This window comes from Oncorhynchus nerka, linkage group LG9a (genome assembly GCF_034236695.1).
Source record: "Oncorhynchus nerka isolate Pitt River linkage group LG9a, Oner_Uvic_2.0, whole genome shotgun sequence".
NCBI lineage: Eukaryota > Metazoa > Chordata > Actinopteri > Salmoniformes > Salmonidae > Oncorhynchus > Oncorhynchus nerka.
Window position 1 is genome coordinate 26866916 of NC_088404.1, and position 25786 is coordinate 26892701.

At 43.6% G+C, this 25786-nt stretch overlaps 1 protein-coding gene and 1 long non-coding RNA gene across 5 annotated transcripts in view; both read left to right on the plus strand.

Annotated features, from left to right (window-relative positions):
- Positions 1–17: 17 nt before the first annotated feature.
- The window catches only part of fanci (FA complementation group I), a 30377-nt gene continuing 4608 nt past the window's right edge, over positions 18–25786 (plus strand). The window contains exons 1-29 of one of the 4 annotated variants that reach the window (XM_029667787.2): positions 18–275; positions 2789–2893; positions 3194–3266; positions 3398–3528; positions 3729–3882; positions 3984–4041; positions 5114–5155; positions 5277–5400; positions 5491–5576; positions 5725–5857; positions 6105–6182; positions 6647–6783; positions 6968–7151; positions 13433–13520; positions 14199–14329; positions 14410–14480; positions 14727–14841; positions 15009–15131; positions 15674–15742; positions 15816–15917; positions 16099–16293; positions 17694–17812; positions 18110–18265; positions 18397–18576; positions 18727–18893; positions 19410–19495; positions 24663–24779; positions 24879–24930; positions 25579–25706. In XM_029667787.2, coding sequence (XP_029523647.2) covers positions 2798–2893; positions 3194–3266; positions 3398–3528; positions 3729–3882; positions 3984–4041; positions 5114–5155; positions 5277–5400; positions 5491–5576; positions 5725–5857; positions 6105–6182; positions 6647–6783; positions 6968–7151; positions 13433–13520; positions 14199–14329; positions 14410–14480; positions 14727–14841; positions 15009–15131; positions 15674–15742; positions 15816–15917; positions 16099–16293; positions 17694–17812; positions 18110–18265; positions 18397–18576; positions 18727–18893; positions 19410–19495; positions 24663–24779; positions 24879–24930; positions 25579–25706 — 3195 coding nt within the window. In that variant the 5' untranslated portion in view covers positions 18–275; positions 2789–2797. Of the gene's footprint in view, positions 276–298; positions 2527–2567; positions 2631–2788; positions 2894–3193; positions 3267–3397; positions 3529–3728; positions 3883–3983; positions 4042–5113; positions 5156–5276; positions 5401–5490; positions 5577–5724; positions 5858–6104; positions 6183–6646; positions 6784–6967; positions 7152–13432; positions 13521–14198; positions 14330–14409; positions 14481–14726; positions 14842–15008; positions 15132–15673; positions 15743–15815; positions 15918–16098; positions 16294–17693; positions 17813–18109; positions 18266–18396; positions 18577–18726; positions 18894–19409; positions 19496–24662; positions 24780–24878; positions 24931–25578; positions 25707–25786 lie in introns of those variants that run through there. The other 3 variants (XM_029667790.2, XM_029667786.2, XM_029667788.2) reach the window with 3 other exon arrangements.
- Positions 19917–22364, plus strand: LOC135573363 (uncharacterized). Its single transcript, XR_010464697.1, has 2 exons — positions 19917–20307; positions 21351–22364. It is a non-coding gene; the product is annotated as an uncharacterized LOC135573363 (long non-coding RNA).

Here is a 25786-nt window from a genome sequence, read left to right on the forward strand (position 1 = left end):
CAATTGAATTGTCAACAAGGTTTCAACCAGATAAACATGGATATACTGTATATCTATGCATTTACATGCGTTGTAAATGCGTGATGGAATGTAGTAATATCTGTCTAAATACAATTCACCTAGATGCGGAAAAAAGTGTTAGTCAGGAGTCAAACGCGTTATCAATTTGATATAACATTAGTCGAGGTCATGCCACCAGGAATTAAGAAGTTTAGTGAATTCGATGGGCATTTGCTACGAAGGATCAACATGTATGGAATCCGGACACGGCTGACGTATTTAACCTTGCATTTTTGTTTTATGCTTTATTTTCCTTTCGTGTGAAAATCTGAGACTAGAATAGCATCGGGCTTCTTCCGACAGTCCTCGTTCCGTTTACCCCGTAAAACTGTCATCATCCATACATTTGTATTATGAAAAGCGGTCTCTTTTTGTCAAACCGTTCACCCGCTTCAGGATTCGAATTTATAGAGGGGTTGCCTATATGTGGCCCAGCGTCGTTTGGGTTTGGCCGGGGTAGGCCGTCATTGTAAATAAGAATTCGTTCTTAACTGACTTGCTAAATTAAGGTTAAATAAAAACATACAAAAAACACCACAGTAGTTAAATCTTGTTTATCTCAAATAAGAGAAATGGCTTAATCTATACATTTAATATAAAGTTCACATCTATAAACCTAATGTTAGATAAGTTGTTTTGATTGTAAATCAATTGAAGACACAGAATTGGAGGAAGACATGAGAATGACAAATATACAATCATTGTTTGAAATCAGTGCACAAGGCACACAAACAGGACAATTAAATAGTTTATACAGTGGAGCTTTCAAAAACGCACATTAATTGATCAAAATGTAATTAGAGAATTCAGCGAAATAAACACCACAGAGGGACAAACGATTGAACACAAATAATTACAATTATATATAATTTACTGAAAATGGAGAGCAACTGGAGTAGAGCAGAGGATGGGGGTGACTGAGGGACAACCGAGCATAGATGTGGAGGTCATGAACAGAGGCCTAGCTGGGCACAGGTGTGGAGATCACAGCTTTTGTGGAGTGATAGATAACGATGCTTTGTGGGTGACAAGTTGTTGATCTGTTCAGAGGGTCCCTGACTCAACCCCAGGTTGGGGCAAGGAGAGGGATGGAAGCAATACTGCTACAGAGTCAGTAGAAATAGTCTCTTACAGTGCAGGTGAACAGCAGGTTCTGCAGGTGGATAGCCAGGCTTTTCCACTGTCTCATGGCCTGGTGGTGGATGCTCCGTTATAGTCTGCCAGACGGAAGTGGCGAGAACAGGCTATGGCTGAAGTCCTTGGTGATCTTCCAGGGGACAGTGCAGCTGCCTTTACATGTGGTGATGCAGCCAGTCCGGCTCCCATCTGGTAACTTTTTGAAGATGGGCCACCATGTCTGCTATGGAAATAGGAGGGAGGATGAGTATAAGATGTACATTTTAAAACAGTGAGCAGATTGGATGTATAGATGGAACATTAAATGAATGGCATCTAACCTTTACCTAACATCTTCGCTTCCTCAGCACATTAGAACACACACAGAATTACATGTTTATTCAATATAAACGTCTTGCTAGCTAGCCACAGTAACGTTTAAGTAATTTCAAAGTATCCAACGTTATAGCTGGGTGTGACAAAACATAGGCCTACTATGAAATCACACAAGTATGGAAATATTGGGTCTGACAGACTATTTTGATGATGATGATGTGACAAACTATTTAGACAACCTGTCAAAACACACAGCTTGCTACTGTTACTTTAAGTACTGTAGCTAGCTAAGTTGTTAACCAACTGTACTAACGCGATGTAGCCTAATGCACTGATGTTACCTGCTAGCAAACAAGACAGTTTAAGTGAATGTTTTTCCATATCTCGTATGTCTGTCTGTCTGTTAACGTTTCCTTGACACTGTCAGATAAATTATCCAGTTAACACCTGGTATACAACGTGGGAATATGCATATTTCACTAGTTCATATAGCTAACCAGATAATCGTTGGAAATTTAAATGAGCTAGTAGCTTACTCGTCTGCTTTTCTTTTTTTTGTAAAGAAATAGACATTTGTAGGCAGCACATGGTGGGCGTTCCATACACATACAGAGCCAATCACTGGCATGCAAACATTGACAACAGGAAAAGGTTTGCTGGCGGGAATTTCGGTCGTCACTAGTTACTCCAGCCACAAAGTCAACATTATGGCTAAATTCCGACTATTTCTAAAATGTATCTTCTTAAAATCTAACTTTAACCCTAACCACACTGATAACCTTATGCCTAACCTTAAATTAAAAACAAAAATGACCTTTCTGTTTTTATACATTTTTACGATATTGACCATTTCCACTTTGTGAATGTGGTAACTAGCTAGTGACAACGGAATTTCATTTCGCTGCTAATTCGAAACGTTAGTAGAAGCTGGCATGCTAGCTACTGGTGAAATTGTCCGACAAATACAAAAATAATCCGTTTTACTCGATAAAATAAAAGTTAGGACCTGCAAAGGTAGGTTCAACCAAAGTGGTGGTATTGTAGTTTCATCTGAAAGTTTGTTAAGCAACTTTTTTTCACACGACTGGAAGCGCGATAGCTAACTAGCCTAACGTGAGGTAGTTAATGTTATCTTAAAGCCAATTAAAGATTAGTAGTGAACTGGCAGTGGTGTACCTAGCTAACTTTGTCAACGTTGTTATAATTTAACACCCTATTGAACATTGTGCAATACACTGCAAATCATATCAGAAAGTGTATGTATTTTACCTTGTAGACGTCCAACATGAGAGCTGACATAATGGAAAAGATCGTTTCGTTGTCTGATGGAGAGCGCATCCCTGAGCTGCAGCAGTACCTCTCATCCCTGACTGATGACCAGGTTACCAGTCAACACAAATTGTCCCAACACCCTACAACACAATTATGATAATGTATCTTGTAATACACATTATTCATTTGACCACATTTCAATAATGTATTAATTGACACATTGTATTACTACTTTGTATCTAACTAGGTATTGCATAGTCCCCAGATCTGTTTGTGCCGTCTTGCCAACTGTCATTGTCATGCCATGTTAATTCCATAAGACGTTTCCATAAGAGAGCAGAAACAGAATGGCAACCAGGCTAAACTATTTACCCAACTCTTGAATAATCTCTGGGTGTTTTTCCTCTAGCTGACCACTGTGGTCACAAACAGTGCATTGAAGGGGAAGGACATTGGAGCCATGGTCAAATCCATATTCAAAGGTAACCATGTGTGATATACAAAATATTTCTTGACACTATGACCCAGGCCTTTGTCATTGTCTCATGGTATTTCCTTTGGATGCTTCTGCAATGTTGAAGTATGGTGTCTCAAAGTGTGTGTGTTCTCTCAGGCTCTCCGCCCAGTGCCCCAGAGGGAGCGAGTCGCAGGCTGCTCCTGTACCAGCACTGCATCCCCCTGTGTGAGTCTGGAGATCTCCAGACAGAGGTGGCATCAGACATCATTGGACTGCTGATGCTAGAGGTACAGTGATATTTCTTACAAAGGTTGTTTTGCGCGCAGCCATTAATTAGGCTACGCAGTTTCATAGGCAGATTTATTTATTCACAAACCGGAAGAGGGTTGTTTCTGCCATTTCTTTCATGCTTAAACTTAAGTTGTTTCGTATTGATAATTAGACTCATCTGTTCCAATAACCCTGTCCCTGTATTTTCTCATCCTAGACCCACAACCTGCCCGGCCCCTCCCTGGCACAGCTGGCGTCTCTCTTCGTTGATGCCATTAAGTTGGGTAAGATGGGCAGTGGCAAATCCCTGGAGCTCTTCCCCACAGTCCTCACTGCCCTGGCTGCCACTGAGGCTCTCTCCTATGGCAAAGGTACAAAACCAAACTCAAAACCATGAATGCAGAAACCTGACCTTACAGAATTGTCTAAATCGTCTTCTATACCCTTATTTTCTACCCTGATATATCTACAGGTGAGCTCAGTGGGGAAGAGTACAAGAAGCAGCTCATCAACAGCCTCTGTTCCAGCAGGTAATAGGGGGGCGATTCTATGGTAACGGAATTGCACAGAGATAAATAAAAACCATTGATTTAAAAGTTTAACAAACTATACAACTCCATGCACAAGGACTACTTTTAACAATTTCACAGAAACGTTTACAAAAACACATTTACTGGAAGAACTGCAGATGCAAAGTTTGGTATCGGAATTTTGGTAAAATCTCCCTCTGTTTTTTTCTGTGTTCACGTTTTCCAAAAACTGTTAAATATCTGCTCCGAATTAAGATTCAGAATGTCTGCAGAAAGAATGCGGTGTCAGCTATATATATATAGCTTTCATTTGATATGCTCCCATGAATTTCACATGTTGCTGCTCATGGGTCCTTTTTCATGGAAATGACCAAGGCTAGGAATTGCCAGGGAACTCCCGATACGATATTATCACGATACTTAGGTACTGATACAATGTGTATTTAGATTCTCACAATTTTCTCTCTCTATATATATATATATTGCGTTTCAATACTGCTATTTTATTGCAATTAAATGTTTCTAACATATTGCTCACCATATATGTCTGTTGCAGAGGGACAAGAGGGAGCTTTGAGAACACAAGTTTTGATCAGTCATTGAAATAAAAGTGCTGGAAGCAAATTCTCACTATTTAAAAAGATGGAGAGCAAGCTATGCCGGTACAGCTGACTAGCGCAAAAATAATATTGCGATATATTGCCAAAAGTAATATCCCAATATGTAACTCGATTAAAAATGATATATAATAATCCTATCACTAGCAGGTAAGGTCCTGGATTACACTGGAAATGACATTTAGAAAGCTCCCTCATGACATTGAGTGACACTCTTCTTCTAAGGGTTACCATACAAACAATTAATTCAGATCCTGACACCAGTCTTATAATGGCTTGTGTTTAAGGTGCTGTTATAATAGTCTCATATCAGCGCATTGTTAAGAGGGATACATTTCACATAAGGATATTTGATGTAAACAGTTGGATGTACTTCAGGGAGCCATGGTTGCTTACTGATATGGCACACAGCTTGTGGTCAATGCAACTTAGATGTATTTGTTCTGTGTTTACAGATGGGACCCACAGTGTGTGATCCACTTGACCACTATGTTCAGGTAAACCTGAAAGAATTGGGCTTCACTTGGTTTCAATAGAAATGTTTGATGTTAGTTGATGAGTGCATTGGCACTAAGTTAATGAGTGCATCAACACCCCGCCTTAAACAATCTTCTCCAGGGATGTGCCCTTGGCACCAGAGGAGCTGCAGTTCCTGGTCGAGAAGGTCCTGAGGATGTTCCTCAAACTAGACCTGCAGGAGATCCCACCTTTGGTCTACCAGCTGCTGCTGCTGGCTGCTAAGGTGTGTGTGTCTGTTTGTATGTACAATGTCCTATATGTTTCCACATAGCTTGGTGAATGAACAACCTCTTGTGTTTGTGTTGTCTACCAGGGCTGTAAGAAACAGGTCCTGGAAGGAATCATCAGCTACTTTAAAGAGCAAGATCTTCGCCAGAAAGAGGAACAGAAAGATGGAGAGTGAGTGAGCATTATGACACCAATAATCCATAATGTCTAATTCAATGACAAGCTGTGTGTGAACTTCCTTGATGAGAAGACTCTACGATCTTTCTTTCTCTCTCTCTTTCACTCACTCACTCACACACACACACACATACACACGCAGGAGTATGGACGTGGAGGTTCAGTCCATTCCTCAGGACCAGCTGAGGCATGTGGAGGGCACAGCCATCCTGCACATAGTTTTTACAGTGCGGCTTGACCAGGAGCTAGGGAGGGAGTTCCTGAAAAGCGTTAAGGTCCCAGATACTCTCTCACATACTCTCTCACCCACCCCTTAAATAGATTGACAGTAATGATAAAGAATGGGTGTTTTATTGGTGTGCTGTTCAAACTGCTTTTGGAGTGAGGCTTTAAATTGTCTATAAATTGAACATTGTTATTATCCAGATATTCAGGAATTTAGTCACCCGTATGTATGATGAATAATGTTCAGTATGGTGCTTAGACAGTATTGACTGTGTGTTTGGTGTCTGTCCTCTGTAGGGGTCCCAAGGGGAGCTCTGTCCGTTCAGCATTGCTCTGCTGCTCTCGGTGGCCAGGATTCAACGCTACGAGGAGCAGGTAGGAACCCAGACAACCTCCAATCACAAAAATAAAGAAAATTATCTTTCTCAATTTGTCTTTCCTATGTTCCTCCCATCTTCTCTTTGCCTGCTTCTCAAAATGGGGCGGCAGGGTAGCCTAGTGGTTAGAGCGTTGGACTAGTAACCGGAAGATTGCGAGTTCAAACCCCCGAGCTGACAAGGTACAAATCTGTCGTTCTGCCCCTGAACAGGCAGTTAACCCACTGTTCTTAGGCCGTCATTGAAAATAAGAATGTGTTCTTAACTGACTTGCCTGGTTAAATAAAGGTAAAATTAAAATAAAAAAATGCATGGGAGGAGAAGATTTAGAGGGGAAGGAGCTTGAAATTACGTCTCCAATGAGGAGACTGTACGCAAGGAATCAAGGAAAGACCATTGGGGAAAGAGCCTCTCTGACCCTCCCTGTTCTACCCTTTACCCCCTCCCTCCCTGGTGGTGTAGTTGTTTGATTTTTTGAAGGGGGCGATCACTAAGAGCTTCAAGGATGAGCATCTGCAGCAGGGCTCCAAGTTCCTGCAGGACCTGCTGCCTCAGCGCTGCAGCCTTGCTCAGATGATCCTGGACACTGTCAAGAACAGGTCAGGGCTCATATTCAGAAAGCAGTTTGGAGTAGGAGTGCTGATCTAGCATTAGGTCCTCCCTGTTCATATAATCTTATTCATTATGATCTAAAAGGGAGAACTGATCCTTACTCCAGCATCACCTCAGGGGGATGCTAGTGTGGTAACTAAGGACACCATCACTGACCTTTGACCCCTGCAGTGTGTTTGGCTGGGACCATGTGACCCAGGGGCTGGTCCAACTGGGCTTCATCCTTATGGACGCCTTTGGCCCCAAGGCAGGACCGTTCGGGAAGACTGCAACCGAAGGGGCCAACGCCACAGCCAAAACACCCACACAGCAGGCCTGTCGGCTGGGGGGACACATCCTCTTGGAGGGCTTCAAGGTACGTTGACAATGGCCTCCTCCCCTGGATCATTTAATGGAGACTGACGGTGATTAATGAATAGATTATATAAGGAACAGGATCTGAAGTGACAGCCACGTGCTAATGTCATTATAGTGATTATGATCCATCTGTTAGTTCTCAGCTGAGAACTAACTCACTATATCTGATTTGGGATGATTCTGATCCCCAGTTGCCTTTCAAAGAGCTGATTTTATTAGGACTAACCTGGTTAAACCAGACTGAATATTTCGCTCAGTGAAACAATGGTGAGCGCATAATTCAGTGCTTTAACCAGGCTATAATATTAGAGTGCTGTAACAGGCTATGTATTTTGGAACACTGAATATTAAAGCAGCTCTCCTGTAAGATATCTCCTGTTCATCTGATATTTCAACTAGAGGTCGACCGATTATGATTTTTCAACGCCGATACCGATACCTATTTATTGGAGGACCAAAAAAAGCAGATACCGATTAATCGTTCAATTTTTATTTTTTTTATTTAAAATTTGTAATAATGACAATTACAACAATACTGAATGAACACTTACTTTAACTTAATATAATACATCAATAAAAATCCATTTAGCTTCAAATAAATAATGAAACATATTCAATTTGGTTTAAATAATGCAAAAACAAAGTGTTGGAGAAGTAAAAGTGCAATATGTGCCATGTAAAAAAGCTAACGTTTGAGTTCCTTGCTCAGAACATGAGAACATGTGAAAGTTGGTGGTTACTTTTAACATGAGACTTCAATATTCCAAGGTAAGAGGTTTTAGGTTAAAGTTAATATAGTATTTATAGGACTATTTATCTCTATAGGCACTATAATATTGCCAGTGTTTTTTTGTTTGTTTTTTTATTTCACCTTTATTTAACCAGGTAGGCAAGTTGAGAACAAGTTCTCATTTACAATTGTGACCTGGCCAAGATAAAGCAAAGCAGTTCGACACATACAACGACACAGAGTTACACATGGAGTAAAACAAACATACAGTCAATAATACAGTATAAACAAGTCTATATACAATGTGAGCAAATTAGGTGAGAAGGGAAGGGAGGTAAAGGCAAAAAAGGCCATGGTGGTAAAGTAAATACAATATAGCAAGTAAAACACTGGAATGGTAGTTTTGCAATGGAAGAATGTGCAAAGTAGAAATAAAAATAATGGGGTGCAAAGGAGCAAAATAAATAAATAAATTAAATACAGTTGGGAAAGAGGTAGTTGTTTGGGCTAAATTATAGGTGGGCTATGTACAGGTGCAGTAATCTGTAAGATGCTCTGACAGTTGGTGCTTAAAGCTAGTGAGGGAGATAAGTGTTTCCAGTTTCAGAGATTTTTGTAGTTCGTTCCAGTCATTGGCAGCAGAGAACTGGAAGGAGAGGCGGCCAAAGAAAGAATTGGTTTTGGGGGTGACTAGAGAGATATACCTGCTGGAGCGTGTGCTACAGGTGGGAGATGCTATGGTGACCAGCGAGCTGAGATAAGGGGGACTTTACCTAGCAGGGTCTTGTAGATGACATGGAGCCAGTGGGTTTGGAGACGAGTATGAAGCGAGGGCCAGCCAACGAGAGCGTACAGGTCGCAATGGTGGGTAGTATATGGGGCTTTGGTGACAAAACGGATTGCACTGTGATAGACTGCATCCAATTTGTTGAGTAGGGTATTGGAGGCTATTTTGTAAATGACATCGCCAAAGTCGAGGATTGGTAGGATGGTCAGTTTTACAAGGGTATGTTTGGCAGCATGAGTGAAGGATGCTTTGTTGCGAAATAGGAAGCCAATTCTAGATTTAACTTTGGATTGGAGATGTTTGATATGGGTCTGGAAGGAGAGTTTACAGTCTAACCAGACACCTAAGTATTTGTAGTTGTCCACGTATTCTAAGTCAGAGCCGTCCAGAGTAGTGATGTTGGACAGGCGGGTAGGTGCAGGTAGCGATCGGTTGAAGAGCATGCATTTAGTTTTACTTGTATTTAAGAGCAATTGGAGGCCACGGAAGGAGAGTTGTATGGCATTGAAGCTTGCCTGGAGGGTTGTTAACACAGTGTCCAAAGAAGGGCCGGAAGTATACAGAATGGTGTCGTCTGCGTAGAGGTGGATCAGAGACTCACCAGCAGCAAGAGCGACATCATTGATGTATACAGAGAAGAGAGTCGGTCCAAGAATTGAACCCTGTGGCACCCCCATAGAGACTGCCAGAGGTCCGGACAGCAGACCCTCCGATTTGACACATGAACTCTATCAGAGAAGTAGTTGGTGAACCAGGCGAGGCAATCATTTGAGAAACCAAGGCTGTCGAGTCTGCCGATGAGGATGTGGTGGTTGACAGAGTCGAAAGCCTTGGCCAGATCAATGAATACGGCTGCACAGTAATGTTTCTTATCGATGGCGGTTAAGATATCGTTTAGGACCTTGAGCGTGGCTGAGGTGCACCCATGACCAGCTCTGAAACCAGATTGCATAGCAGAGAAGGTATGGTGAGATTCGAAATGGTCGGTAATCTGTTTGTTGACTTGGCTTTCGAAGACCTTAGAAAGGCATGGTAGGATAGATATAGGTCTGTAGCAGTTTGGGTCAAGAGTGTCCCCCCTTTGAAGAGGGGGATGACCCAGCTGCTTTCCAATCTTTGGGAATCTCAGACGACACGAAAGAGAGGTTGAACAGGCTAGTAATAGGGGTGGCAACAATTTCGGCAGATAATTTTAGAAAGAAAGGGTCCAGATTGTCTAGCCCGGCTGATTTGTAGGGGTCCAGATTTTTCAGCTCTTTCAGAACTTCAGCTGAATGGATTTGGGAGAAGGAGAAATGGGGAAGGCTTGGGCGAGTTGCTGTTGGGGGTGCAGTGCTGTTGACCGGGGTAGGAGTAGCCAGGTGGAAAGCATGGCCAGCCGTAGAAAAATGCTTATTGAAATTCTCAATTATGGTGGATTTATCAGTGGTGACAGTGTTTCCTATCTTCAGTGCAGTGGGCAGCTGGGAGGAGGTGTTCTTATTCTCCATGGACTTTACAGTGTCCCAGAACTTTTTGAGTTAGTGTTGCAGGAAGCAAATTTCTGCTTGAAAAAGCTAGCCTTGGCTTTTCTAACTGCCTGTGTATAACGGTTTCTAGCTTCCCTGAACAGCTGCATATCACAGGGGCTGTTCGATGCTAATGCAGAACGCCATAGGATGTTTTTGTGTTGGTTAAGGGCAGTCAGGTCTGGGGAGAACCAAGGGCTATATCTGTTCCTGGTTCTAAATTTCTTGAATGGGGCATGTTTATTTAAGATTGTTAGGAAGGCATTTAAAAAAAATATCCAGGCATCCTCTACTGACGGGATGAGATCAATATCCTTCCAGGATACCCCGGCCAGGTCGATTAGAAAGGCCTGCTCACTGAAGTGTTTCAGGGATCGTTTTACAGTGATGAGTGGAGGTCGTTTGACCGCTGACCCATTACGGATGCAGGCAATGAGGCAGTGATCGCTGAGATCTTGGTTGAAGACAGCAGAGGTGTATTTAGAGGGGAAGTTGGTTAGGATGATATCTATGAGGGTGCCCGTGTTTAAGGCTTTGGGGGGGTACCTGGTAGGTTCATTGATAGTTTGTGTGAGATTGAGGGCATCAAGTTTAGATTGTAGGATGGCTGGGGTGTTAAGCATGTTCCAGTTTAGGTCGCCTAGCAGCACAAGCTCTGAAGATAGATGGGGGGCAATCAGTTCACATATGGTGTCCAGAGCACAGCTGGGGGCAGAGGGTGGTCTATAGCAGGCGGCAACGGTGAGAGACTTGTTTTTAGAGAGGTGGATTTTTAAAAGTAGAAGTCCAAATTGTTTGGGTACAGACCTGGATAGTAGGACAGAACTCTGCAGGCTATCTTTGCAGTAGATTGCAACACCGCCCCCTTTGGCAGTTCTATCTTGTCTGAAAATGTTGTAGTTTGGAATTAAAATTTCAGAATTTTTGGTGGTCTTCCTAAGCCAGGATTCAGACACAGCTAGAACATCCGGGTTGGCAGAGTGTGCTAAAGCAGTGAATATAACAAACTTAGGGAGGAGGCTTCTAATGTTAACATGCATGAAACCAAGGCTATTACGGTTACAGAAGTCATCAAAAGAGAGTGCCTGGGGAATAGGAGTGGAGCTAGGCACTGCAGGGCCTGGATTCACCTCTACATCGCCAGAGGAACATAGGAGGATAAGAATAAGGGTACGGCTAAAAGCAATAAGAATTGGTCGTCTAGAACGTCTGGAACTCCTTCGGGTAGATAACGTCGGCAGTCTAGTTATGAAGGCCCGGTTGGGGCTCCGCGTAGGCAGTAAAACGGGTCCGGATAGGTGACTGCAGCCCAGGAGTGATTGATGGAACTCTTCACCTGGCTAGCTCCGGAGTAATTGATGTTTGCTCCGGAATCGACGAAAGCAGATAGACACACGGATAGCAGCCAGCTAGCTGTGAGATCCGGGAATGAGTGTCCAGAGAGCAGTTGAAATCCAGGGACATGGGAGAGAAAAATTGGTCCGGTATGTTCCGTTCCGAGCCGCGCTGCGCCGTACAAAACTGGCGATAGATTTTCGAGCTAAAGGATAGCTGATGACCACAAACCGTGGTTAGCTGAATACTAACGAGTTGCCAGTAAAGAAGCTAACTAGCTTCTGAACTAGCTTCTGATTAGCTTCTGGCTAGCTCCTGGCTAGCTTCTTTGAGTTTCTGGCTAGCTTCTGGCTAGCTTCTTGGAGGATTGCAGATTTGAGGTAAATAATACTTATTTATAAATATAAATTGGTGAGGCGGGTTGCAGGAGAGTGTTTTGAAGATGAGTTGATGGAAAATAAAAATAAAATGTATGTGAAAAAACTTGTAAATATATATATATACAGGACACGACAAGACGAGGACAAAAGACGTCTGAACTGCTATGCCATCTCGGGCGATCAGTGTAACAGTATAGCTTCCGTCCCTCTCCTCACCCCTACCTGGGCTCAAACCAGGAACACATCGACAACAGCCACACTCGAAGCAGCATTACCCATCGCTCCACAAAAGCCGCTGCCCTTGCAGAGCAACGGGAACAACCACTCCAAGTCTCAGAGCGAGTGACGTTTGAAACGCTGTTAGCGCGCACCCCGCTAACTAGCTAGCCATTTCACATCAGTTACACCAGCCATTAGGCTGATAGGCTTGAAGTCATAAACAGCGCTGTGCTTGCGAAGAGCTGCTGGCAAAACGCACGAAAGTGCTGTTTGAATGAATGCTTACAAGCCTGCTGCTGCCTACCATCGCTCAGTCAGACTGCTCTATCAAATCATAGACTTAATAATATAATAACACACAGAAATACGAGCCTTTGGTCATTAATATGGTCGAATCCGGAAACTATCATTTCGAAAACAAAACGTTTATTATTTCAGTGAAATACGGAACCATTCGGTATTTTATCTAACGAGTGGCATCCCTAAGTCTAAATATTCTTGTTACATTGCACAACCTTCAATGTTATGTCATAATTACGTAAAATTCTGGCAAATTAGTTTGCAGTGAGACAGGCTCCCCAAACTGTTGCATATACCCTGAATCTGCGTGCAATGAACGCTAGAAAAGTGACACAAATTCACCTGGTTAATATTGCCTGCTAACCTGGATTTCTTTTAGCTAAATATGCAGGTTTAAAAATATATACTTCTGTGTATTGATTTTAAGAAAGGCATTGGTGTTTATGGTTAGGTACAGTTGTCCAACGATTGTGCTTTTTTCGCAAATACGCTTTTGTTAAATCATCCCCCAGCGTTGCATCAATTATATGCAACGCAGGACACGCTAGATAAACTAGTAATATCATCAACCATGTGTAGTTATAACTAGTGATCGATTGATTGTTTTTTATAAGATAAGTTTAATGCTAGCTAACAACTTACCTTGGCTTCTACTGCATTCACGTAACAGGCAGGCTCCTCGTGGAGTGCAATGAGAGGCAGGTGGTTAGAGCATTGGACTTGTTAACTGTAAGGTTGCAAGATTGGGTCCCCCGAGCTGACAAGGTGAAAATCTGTTGTTCTGCCCCTGAACAAGGCAGTTAACCCACCGTTCCTAGGCCGTAATTGAAAATAAGAATGTGTTCTTAACTGACTTGCCTAGTTAAATAAAGGTATAAAAAAAATATATTAAAAAATTGGCGCCCAAAAATACCGATTTCCGATTGTTATGAAAACTTGAAATCGGCCCTAATTGATTGGCCATTCCGATTAATCGGTCGACCTCTAATTTCAACCACTTTCTTTGGTTTATTTAAACAGATGCATGAGCCAATCAGGGGTGAGATTCTGGAGCAAGTCCTGAACCGATTGGTCACCAAAACGGCCTCCCCTGTCACTCATTTCATAGGTAAATATACTTATCTTGTTCTCCTTGCACTCTGATGGGATAGGTGTATTTATTTTTTTGTTGCTATTTGGCATTGGACCTTTTGCGTACACATGTCCAATCCTCTCCGATCTCCACGTGTCCAGACGGTTGGGGCTAGGGATTGTTACATTTACATTTAAGTCATTTAGCAGACGCTCTTATCCAGAGCGACTTACAAATTGGTGCGTTCACCTTATGACATCCAGTGGAACAGCCACTTTACAATAGTGCATCTAAATCTTTTAAGGGGGTGAGAAGGATTACTTTATCCTATCCTAGGTATTCCTTAAAGAGGTGGGGTTTCAGGTGTCTCCGGAAGGTGGTGATTGACTCCGCTGTCCTGGCGTCGTGAGGGAGTTTGTTCCACCATTGGGGGGCCAGAGCAGCGAACAGTTTTGACTGGGCTGAGCGGGAACTGTACTTCCTCAGTGGTAGGGAGGCGAGCAGGCCAGAGGTGGATGAACGCAGTGCCCTTGTTTGGGTGTAGGGCCTGATCAGAGCCTGGAGGTACTGAGGTGCCGTTCCCCTCACAGCTCCGTAGGCAAGCACCATGGTCTTGTAGCGGATGCGAGCTTCAACTGGAAGCCAGTGGAGGGAGCGGAGGAGCGGGGTGTTTCTGGATGTTGTCTGATTTCTCTCTCTCATCTTCATCATCAGATCTTCTCTCGGACATTGTGGTCTCGGCTCCCATGATCCTTCTGGAGTCATCATCCAAGGTGACAGAGACGTTTGATCACCTGTCATACCTGCCACTGGCCACTGTGCAGGGGCTACTCAAGGCTGTCCAGGTAACACACACACACACACACACACACCAGGCCCAGTGCAGGGGCTGCTTGTGTGATCTCTCTCTCTGTGGTGTCCCCAGCCTCTGCTGAAGGTCAGTATGTCCATGAAGGATGCTCTAATTCTCGTTCTGAGGAAGGCCATGTTCTCCAGGTAAGTTCCCCCACCCTCTGTCCTAACCAGACATAGCTCTGATCAGAGATGGGGCCGTATGTATAAAGTGTCTCAGAGTAGGAGTATTAATCTAGGATCAGGTCACCCCTGTCCATGTTGTCTCCTTCATTGTGATGTAAAAGGCCAAACTGATCCAAAATCAGCAATCCTACTCTGAGACACTTGATTCATACAGCCCCTGGGCTGATACTCAAATAATCTTTCCTGTCATTTGACCCCCTGCAGCCAGTTGGATGGGAGGAAGTCTGCGGTGACGGGCTTCCTGCTGCTGCTGAAGAACTTCCGGGTCCTGGGTAGCATGGCTTCCAGCCAAGCCAGCCAGGCCATCTCCTCCAGCCAGGTGTGTGTGTGTCTCAGTCTGTCTGATATTAGTGTATTGATATCAGTACCACCACTCATAGTGACTGAGTGCACACTGAGTGTACCCCTGCACTTTCGTTCATGTATTCAAGCCATTATGAGGGAATTTCTATTGGTCCATTCATTTGTGACGTGTCCTGTGCCCAGGTCCAGGTGGACGTTCACTCCCGCTACAACTCTGCTGCCAACGAGGCCTTCTGCCTGGAGATCCTCAGCAGCCTGCGCCGATGTCTGGGCCAGCAGGCCGATGTACGACTCATGCTCTACGAGGTCGGAACCCCCACACCACAACGTCTAGCCTGGTCCCAGATCTGTTCGTACCAATGACCATTACAAGACAGTGACCATAGGTGTTCACAAAACAGCACAAAAATATTTGGGATGAAGCTACACAATGCCAATAAGTGTTGATAAGTGTTATAAGACTGAATGTACAGTACATACACTGTATATACAAAAGTATGTGGACACCCCTTCAAATGAGTGGGTTCTGCTATTTTAGCCACACCGTTGCTGACAGGTGTATAAAATCAACAGCCATGCAATCTCCATATACAAACATAATTTATGTCTGTAATAAAGCCCTTTTGTGGGAAAAAACGTATTCTGATTGGCTGGGCCTGGCTCCCCAGTGGCTGCACCCATGCCAATTCATGTCAAATCCATAGATTAGGGCATAATGAATTATTTCAATTAACTGATTTCCTTCTATGAACTGTAACGCAGTAAAATCTTTGACATTTTTGCATTTACATTTTTCAGTATACATATTATCTTCTAACACAAGGTTGTCATGTGTGCCTTATTTGTAGGGTTTCCATGATGTCCTCCGCCGCAACTCTCAACTAGCAAGCTCCATCATGCAGACCCTGCTCTCGCAGGTGTGTGTGATATCTTAAGGTGTAATTACATGTGGTATACTGCACTGTGATTTGACGCGTGTGTTCTGTCTAGGTGAGGCGGTACTATGAGCCAGAGCAGGACCTTCTGCCCCCAGTGAAGCTGGAGTTATGCATCGGTGCTCAAGGAGACCAAGTCTTCCTCCAGGAGCCTCTGGTATTAACTTTAGCCTATTATGTCACGTGCTCGTGTGTGCGTGCGTGTGTGCAGAAGTGGCCCAACTAGTGAGCAGCACAGTCCACTCTACTGCTTTTCTCTCCCTTGTCTGGCATGCTTGTATGTGTGTGGCGTAGGTCCACAAGAACATCAAGACATAGATGCTTCCTGTTCCTCTCAGGCCCATCTGTTGAGTTGCACAGTCCACTGCCTGCTGTGGTACCAGGGCATGCGCCGTTCAGCCCGGCCCAACGCAGGTGGGAGTGACGATGATGATGATGATGAAGAGGAAGGGGGATTTCAGGACGAGCTGCAGAGCATCCTGGAGAGCATCACGCGTCGGATGATCAAGTGTGAATTGGAGGACTTTGAGCTGGTGTGTATCAGAGTAGTGACTTTCATAGAACAGTCTGTGAAGCACCTTAAATATACTTTGTATTCCTCATTTACTCAAGTGTTTACATTATTTGGCAGTTACCTGTATATACAGGTAGGAGCAGATCCAGGGCTCTACGCTGACCTATTTTACAAGGACCATGTGTCAGTTGAAAAATGTAGGTGTACACAAAGAAATGTAGGAGCACAATGAAAAATATTTGAGGTAATAAAGCTACAATTCTGATTTTTTTTAGGCTCACTGATGCTCCTAAATTTAATTTCCAGGTCGCACAGCAAAATATTTAGGTGTGTATGCGAGTAGAGCCCTGAGATCCGCATATTATATTACAGCAGGTCACATACAGAAAGTCCTGTTTGGTCCACACGCGTCGCAGTATGCCATCTGTACTGTTAGGTTCTCATTTTTCAGAGTAAATAACCCAAGGACACTGGAGAAGCTTTAACCAAGTTGAATTATTCCCAAAGGTTCTGTACAGCTGAAATCAGACAGAAAAACATTTCAGATATCACAGTTTATATGCATCCTACTTAAGACACTCCTCCTCCTTACAGTTTATGGCTCCACAGGAAAGAAGGTAACTAGATACTAACCCTGATTACTCCCTTAAGGAGAACTGACCTCACCTCCTGATCTCATCCCCTCCTTCACCAAATTCACAGATATCCATCTGTCTTCCCTATATCAACACATCACTCTCCTCTCCTCCATCAAACACATTCCAAAGCCTTCTGTCTTTCTTCAGAGAACCATTACCTTGTAACACAACAGCCAGTCTCTTTCATTTCCTAACATTCATTTACTACCTCAATTATCAAATTTTAGCCGATTCCAACAGTATCATTACAAGTCTTTTTTGGGATTCTACCTGCCATTCAGGGGCCTTTTTTCAACCTTCTCTCAAATAAACATTTTTAAAATATGTAGTTATGATTAGTTTAGTTTATCATAAGGAGTACTGTAGTAATATTTAAGGTTGTGGTTAGTGGTAGTGTAATCTGTGGTTAAGGTCAACTCTAAGAAAATCTTACGGGGGAGAAAAGCGGAATGCTTTTGATTGGTAGAATGAACAGCAGTAGAGTACTGTATTTTATTAGTGGTGCTGGCAGCGACGCTGCAAGCAAGCAAACCTATTATTTCTGCTGGAATTATTTATTTCGCAATGTCTCATTGCCCGATTAGTTAAAAAGTATACTTTGGCTATATCAACATGTACACGAGGGATGATGTATAAATCTTCCTTATTTAACCTTTATCAATACAGGTAAGTCAATTAATAAACATTTGTATTTACAGTGACTGCTTGTCCAGTGGCAGAGATTACATCAACAGTACACTGTGACTGAAGTGATGTTATCTCTGTGCAACCCCCCCTCTAGGATAAGTCGGCTGAATTCTCCCTGTCCAGTGTGGGGGTGAAGAACAGCATATATGCCGTGCTGGTGATGGGAGTGTACGAGGTGCTCATCGAATACAACTTCACCAAGGCCAACTACAGGTAACCTGAAGAAGACTGGCTCACTGGATCTGTGGGAGAAGCTACTGTATCAGTGTTTTGAATAATGAACTTGTGTGCTCAGATGCTTAAATCAATGTTTAGAAATTAGGAATGTTTTTTCAGGATACTCCGTCCCCGTGAAGTAAAAGAGTGGGAAACGTGCTGAATAGGATTTTTATTTATTCCAATGTGTCAAGCAACAAAACTCTTGAGGATATGTAGGACTGGGATGGATAATATGCTACATTGTGAGACAGTGAGTGAATTTGTCTTTTACTATGACACTGTGTGTTGCAGTAAGAGTCTTTTCGAGGAACTCCTGGAGCTGTTTAGTCGCTATAACAAGCTGTCTGAGATCCTGAAGGAGAAGTCTGGAAAGGGCAAGAGCAGCAAGAGCCCTCGAAGCCTGCTGTCTATGGGCTTTGTGTCAACACTGCTCACTGCACTCTTCAGGTGTGTGTGTATGGGGGAATGTATTTTCTGTCAAGGCTACATAGACAAGTGCCACATTTTAGTTCAAAGTTATGCCGTACCTGTGTGTTTTGTGGCTTGTCTTGCACCTGAAAGTATTTGTGTTCTTCCAGAGACAGCGCTCAGAGCAGAGAGGAGGCTCTGTTTGTGCTGCGATCTAGTGGGGACTTCCTGCGTTACGCTGTGAGCGTGGCTCTGCAAAAGATTACACAGTTGGAGGAAACTGGACACACTGACGGCCCAGACGGACAGAACACAGACAAGACCTTCCACCACCTCTGTGACATCACGAGGTCAGATTTTATCTGAGAGATCAGCAAGTTATATTCTCTGTGACACCACCTAGTAAGATTCTCTATGACATCGCTTGGTTAGGTTCTCTATGACATCAACTGGTCATATTCTCTGTGACCTCAACTGGTTTATTCCGCCTCCTCCCCCAGTGTCTTGATGTGGCGGTACACCAACATCCCGTGTGCAGTGGAGGATGCTGGAAAGAAGGAGAAGCGTTGCAGTGTGTCCCTGCTGTGTCTGGAGGGCTTGCTGAGGATCTTCAGCACCGGGCAGCAGCGCTACCCAGCCAGGGTGGCCCAGCTCCTTTCTGCCATCGGTGGGACACACACAAACTGCTCTCATTCTCAATGCGTCACACCAAAGGGTCTTCTGTAAAGCTCAAATCCTGAAATGAGATAGTTGAAACTTTAAAGTATCTTTCAAATAATCTATTGATATCAATGCAAAACCACAGTGGATATCCCATTGAGATACAGAATATTTTTTATAAGGGAGAGCTGGCCAAGATGTCTCCAGTTTAAAAACGCATGATCATACATTCGGAACAGACACAATGAAGCAAGTTTGAGACCACAATACTAAAATCTTCAGACAGCTCTCATTCACAATGCTTTCAGAACAGGGAGTTTCCTTAATGCCCAAGTCTTGACTGCACACACTTTGAACTACCAAACAGAACTGTTCATTCACACCCGTCAATTGAATGAATTAAATAAGTTATTGTGAATGGCTTCCTCGTCAAAGTCGGTTCCTGTAGATATGATTTTGTGAATAACAGATGTCTTGTCCGTAACAGTTTGTAAAAACATATAATGTGGTGGTTTCCTTTCAGATCTCTCTGTGGAGGAAGGGAGTGATCACGGTCCAGGGAATGCCAGCGTCACAGAGAAGACTGCTTTCTACATTCGCCAGTTCCAGGTGTGACTGAAGTGTGAAAGTGTACAGGATGTGACCTTGGATAGATTCTAGATCATTCGGTTCAAATCAAATGTTATTTGTCACATGCGCCGAATACAACAGCTGTAGACTTTACAGTGAAATACTTACTCACAAGCCCTTAACCAGCAATGCATATTTAAGAAAAATACCTCAAAATAAATTAAATTAACAAATAATTAAAGAGCAGCAGTAAAATACAGAGTACGGAGTCAATGTGCGGGGGCACCGGTTAGTCACGGTAATTGAGGTAATATGTAGGTAGAGTTATTTCAGTGACTATGCATAGATAATAACAGAGTAGCAGCAGTGTAAAGTGTGTGTGTGTGTGGGGGGCAATGCAAATAGTCTGGGTCTAGCCTTTTGATTAGAGGATAGGATAAAGTAATCCTTCTCACCCCCCCTTAAAAGATTTAGATGCACTATTGTAAAGTGGCTGCTCCACTGGATGTCATAAGGTGAATGCACCAATTTGTAAGTCGCTCTGGATAAGAGCGTCTGCTAAATGACTTAAATGTAAATGTTCAGGAGTCTTATGGCTTAGGGGTAGAAGCTGTTTAGAAGCCTCTTAGAACTAGACTTGGTGCTTTGATACTGCTTGCCGTGCGGTAGCAGAGAGAACAGTCTATGACTAGGGTGGCTGGAGTCTTTGACAATTTTTAGGGCCTTCCTCTGACACCACCTAGTATAGAGGTCCTGGATGGCAGGAAGCTTGGCCCCAGCTATGTACTGGACCAAACAAACTAACCTCTAGTGCCTTGCGGTCGGAGGCCGAGCTATTGCCACTCCAGGCAGTGATCAAATCAAATCAAATTTATTTATATAGCCCTTCGTACATCAGCTGATATCTCAAAGTGCTGTACAGAAACCCAGCCTAAAACCCCAAACAGCAAACAATGCAGGTGTAAAAGCACGGTGGCTAGGAAAAACTCCCTAGAAAGGCCAAAACCTAGGAAGAAACCTAGAGAGGAACCAGGCTATGTGGGGTGGCCAGTCCTCTTCTGGCTGTGCCGGGTAGAGATTATAACAGAACATGACCAAGATGTTCAAATGTTCATAAATGACCAGCATGGTCTAATAAGGCAGAACAGTTGAAACTGGCAGCAGCACAGTCAGGTGGACTGCAAGGAGTCATCATGTCAGGTGTCCTGGGGCACGGTCCTAGGGCTCAGGTCCTCCGAGAGAGAGAAAGAAAGAGAGAATTAGAGAGAGCATATGTGGGGTGGCCAGTCCTTTCTGGCTGTGCCGGTGGAGATTATAACAGAACGTGGCCAAGATGTTCAAATGTTCATAAATGACCAGCATGGTTGAATAATAGTTGAAACTGGAGCAGCAGCATGGCCAGGTGGACTGGGGACAGCAAGGAGTCATCATGTCAGGTAGTCCTGGGACATGGTCCTAGGGCCCAGGCCAGTTGAAACTGGAGCAGCAGCATGGCCAGGTGGACTGGGGACAGCAAGGAGTCATCATGTCAGGTAGTCCTGGGGCATGGTCCTAGGGCTCAAGTCCTCCGAGAGAGAGAAAGAAAGAGAGAAGGAGAGAATTAGAGAACGCACACTTAGATTCACACAGGACACCGAATAGGACAGGAGAAGTACTCCAGATATAACAAACTGACCCTAGCCCCCGACACATAAACTAATGCAGCATAAATACTGGAGGCTGAGACAGGAGGGGTCAGACACTGTGGCCCCATCCGAGGACACGTATAACCCCACCCACTTTGCCAAAGCACAGCCCCCCACACCACTAGAGGGATATCTTCAACCACCAACTTACCATCCTGAGACAAGGCCGAGTATAGCCCACAAAGATCTCCGCCACAGCTCAACCCAAGGTGATGTAACTCGTCAGGATGCTTTCCATGGTGCAGCTGTAAAACCTTTTAGGACCCATGCCAAATATTTTCAGTCTCATGAGGGGGAATAGGTTTTGTCATGCCCTCTTCACAAATGTCTTGGTGTGCTTGGGCCATGTTAGTTTGTTGGTGATGTGGACGCCAAGGAACTTGAAGCTCTCAACCTGCTCCACTACAGACTCGTCGATGAGAATGGGGGCGTGCTCGGTCCTCCTTTTCCTGTAGTCCACAATCATCTCCTTTGTCTTGATCATGTCGAGGGAGAGGTTTTTGTCCTTGCACCACAGGTTTCAGAAGAATTCCTGACAGGTCTCTGAACTCCTCCCTATAGACTGTCTCGTCGTTGTCGGTGATCAGGCCCACCACTGTTGTCATCAGCTAACTTAATAATGGTGTTGGAGTCGTGCTTGGCCACGCAGTCATGAGTGAACAGGGAGTACAGGAGGGGACTGAGCACACACCCCTGAGGGGCCCCCGTGTTGAGGATCAGCGTGGCGGATGTGTTGTCACCTGCCCTTACCACCTGGCGGCAGCCTGTCAGGAATTCCAAGATCAGCAAAGTTCTGTTCAGCAATGGGAAGGATTCGCACACACAGCCAACATCAGCTGGTGAGCGCAAGCAATGAGTGTGGGCAGAAAAGAAAGGCTTCGCTCCAGATCTGATTATACACATCGAGCAGGTGACTGTCTTGCTTCCCTGCAGCTAACCAGTTACCACCAGCCAGCCTACCCTTTGCCTGGTTAAGAAACACAAGCTGCTTTTTGAAATTTAAAAACAATAGCAGCATTGAGTTTAATAGTTAACAACAATCGAGCTCTGTTTTTCTCTCCCTTGAGTTTAGAAAAGTAGGCTGTCTTTGCATTTGTAGTCTCACTCAACCCTCCCACTTTCCCCACTGCATTTCATAGCCAGGTTACGTAGCCAAATCTCCCTCTTTTACCCAGAAAATGGCTTGAGAGATTAACGCACAAAATAAATTACCCATAATAGCGGTGCTATGTTTTTTGTGTTTTATTGTGCATTAGTGGGCCGCATTTTATATTCATAAAGCATATCGTGGACCGTTCTAAAACTAGGCTACTTGTGGACCGGACTGTTGACCATTTGTTAGGCTACACCTTGTTCAGTCATGTTACTCCATTAGCTAGCTATAGCTAACAACCTGGGGTGCGTTCAGCAGGATCCAACGTTTTAGAACGTTCAGATGGAAGTATGCTATGTAGAACAAACAGACATGATGAATAAGGAATAACGTTTGCTCTATTCATGGCATTTCTATCTCCAAAGGTCAAGAACGTGGCACAGAAAGAACTTGGACTTGGACTCTGACTTGAGCACAGGGGACTTGGGACTCGATTCGAACTTGGTTTAGTGACTCGACTACATCACTGGGCGAAACAGTCATTAGCTCCCATTCTACTTCTGGACATCAATGTGTCTGCAGCGTCTGTGGAACATTGATTACAATGGCAATAACACGACCGACTGACGGAGGTGCAACTCATACTACTTTGACAATACTTTGTGGCACCATCTGGTGATTTTGCTTCTGTCTCTCTCGCGTGTGTGTGTCTGTTTTGTTTTGTATGTAATGTGCAATATCTATGTAGGCTGAATTAGACATTTACATGGCCAGATAACTATTATATGTTCCTATATATTTTTGTAATATTTCTGCTGTTGGGAAGAGAAGAGGATGTACTGCATACAAATATGTTGGTAGGACAAGGGTATGTACAGTACCAGTCAAAGGTTTGGACACACTTATTCATTCCAGGGTTTTTATTTATTTGTACTATTTTCTACTTTATAGGATAATATTCACTACTAAATATATTTTATATTTGAGATTCTACAAAGTAGCCACCTTTTGCCTTGATAACAGCTTTGCAAACTCTTGGCATTCTGTCAACCAGCTTCAAGAGGTAGTCACCTGGAAGGCATTTAAATTAACAGGTGTGCCTTGTTAAAAGTTAATTTTTGGAGCCAATCAGTTGTGTTGTGACAAGTTAGGGGTGGTATACAGAAGATAGCCCTATTTGGTAAAAGACCAAGTCCATATTATGGCAAGAACAGCTCAAATAAGCAAAGAGAAACGACAGTCCATCATTACTTTAAGACAAGAAGGTTAGTCAAAGTTTCTTCAAATGCAGTCACAAAAACCATCAAGCGCAATGTTGAAACTGGCTCTCATGAGGATTGCCATGAGGACTGCCATTAGAGTTACCAGCCTCTGAAATTGCAGCCCAAATAAATGCTTCACAAGAGTTCAAGTAATCTCAACATCAACTATTCAGAGGACACTGTGTGATTCAGGCCTTCATGGTCAAACTGCTGCAAAGAAACCACTACTAAAGGACACCAATAAGAAGAAGAGACTTCCTTGGGTCAAGAAACACGAGCAATGGACATTAGACCGGTGGAAATCTGTCCTTTGTTCTGATGAGTCCAAATTTTAGATTTTTGGTTACAACCCCCGTGTCTTTGTGAAACACAGAATAGGTGAACGGATGATTTCCGCATGTGGTTCCCACAATGAAGCTTAGAGGAGGTAGTGTGATGGTGTGGGGGTGATTTGCTGGTGACACTGATTTATTTAGAATTCAAGGCACACTTAACCAGCACGGCTACCACAGCATTCTGCAGCGATACGCCATCCAATCTGGTTTGCACTATCATTTGTTTTTCAACAGGACAATGAACCAACACCTCCAGGCTGTGTACGGTCAATTTGACCAAGAAGGAGAGTGATGGAGTGTTACATCAGATGAGCTGGCCTCCACAATCAACCGACCTCAACCCAATTGAGATGGTTTGGGATGAGTTGGACCGCAGAGTATAGGAAAACCAGCCAAGTTGGAGCCACCAACAAGTGCTCAGCATATGTGGGAACTCCTTCAAGACTGTTGGAAAAGCATTCCAGGTGAAGCTGATTGAGAGAATGCTAAGATTGTGCAAAGCTGTCATCAAGGCAAAGAGTGGCTACTATATTTTGATTTCACACTTTTTTTGGTTACTACATGATTTCATGTTATTTCATAATTTTGATGTCTTCACTATTATTCTACAATGTAGAAAATAGTACAAATAAAGAAAAGACCTTGAATGAGTAGGTGTCCAATCTTTTGACTGGTACTGTATGTTTGTGCACATGGAAGTCAGTGATTTTAATGAGGCAATGCAAAATGTGATGTGACAAAAATGAAAAGGCATTTGCAAATATTATTAAGACTAGGCTAAATCTAAAAGAAAAGTGCCAAAATTAACGCTGTTGCCCTGTCCATCCACAGAGGGCACTGTTTACCCAGCTGAATGGAGGGGAGGAAGACTTCAACAGCAAGGAGGCTCAGCTCCTGGTAAACATCCTGAGTGTGCTCTCACGCCAGCTAGAACCCTCCTCCCAGCAGGTAGGCAACCTCCCAAGTGCACTTCATAGAGCCAGTGAGGACTCGGATGAGTGGGCTAGGCCTCCTGCTCACTCTCTCCCCACTCTCTCTCTCTCCCAGTTTGTTCAAATGATCACATGGACAGTGAAAATCTGCAAGGAGACCAGCTTTGGTGAGTAAATGGCAACAGTCAAGGTAAAGTGTTGCAGTTTTGAACCCTAGGCCCAAGGCTGCATGATATGGGCAAATAATCAAATTGCTTTTATTTATTTTTTACCAACTATTGCGATTGTGATTTTACTTGTGATTTAGATCAAAACCCTTTGGTGAATTGTTGGAACCATAGAAATAAAATATGTATTCCCGATTCTATGGTTGGTGTTGTTTGGCATTACAACTAATGAAAAGGCCTGGTACAGTAGACGTTGTAGGAACGAAAGTGTTGAGTCAGAGTTTCCTAGGGGACCCTTATTAAGTTAGAATGTTACTCTCATGGCATGAGATATTGCACATATCAATAGTGCAATTTTGATTAAAATGCAATTAATTGATTTTAAAACACTGCAGATTGAACAGGTCTGAACTGACACAATGGAGCCATTTAAATTCTGTCACAACATACGCAAGAGCTTTTGTTCCTAAGAATCAGTTTGGCATTAATGCTGCTAAGAGTTCTGCATTTAGTAGAACGGGAAGTGGTTATGTCTCTTTTTCCTTTCTTTTCCTCATTCACTCCCTCCCTCTTTATTTCTCTTACTCCCTCAATTTTTCGCTCGCTCACTCACTCCCTCTCTGGCTTTCTTTTCCTCCCTCCCTCCAGAGGACATAGCGTTCAGTAAAGGCCTGCTCTCCCTGCTCTTCAGTCTGCACGTGCTCTACAAGAGTCCCGTCAGTCTGTTGTGGGAGCTTTGTCAAGACATACACAGTCAGCTGGGAGACATCGACCAGGTACCGACTGCTACAGACCGCACTGTATCACCAGGCAATCTCACTGACAACAGCCTTCAGACGGTCACAGTATTTGACCC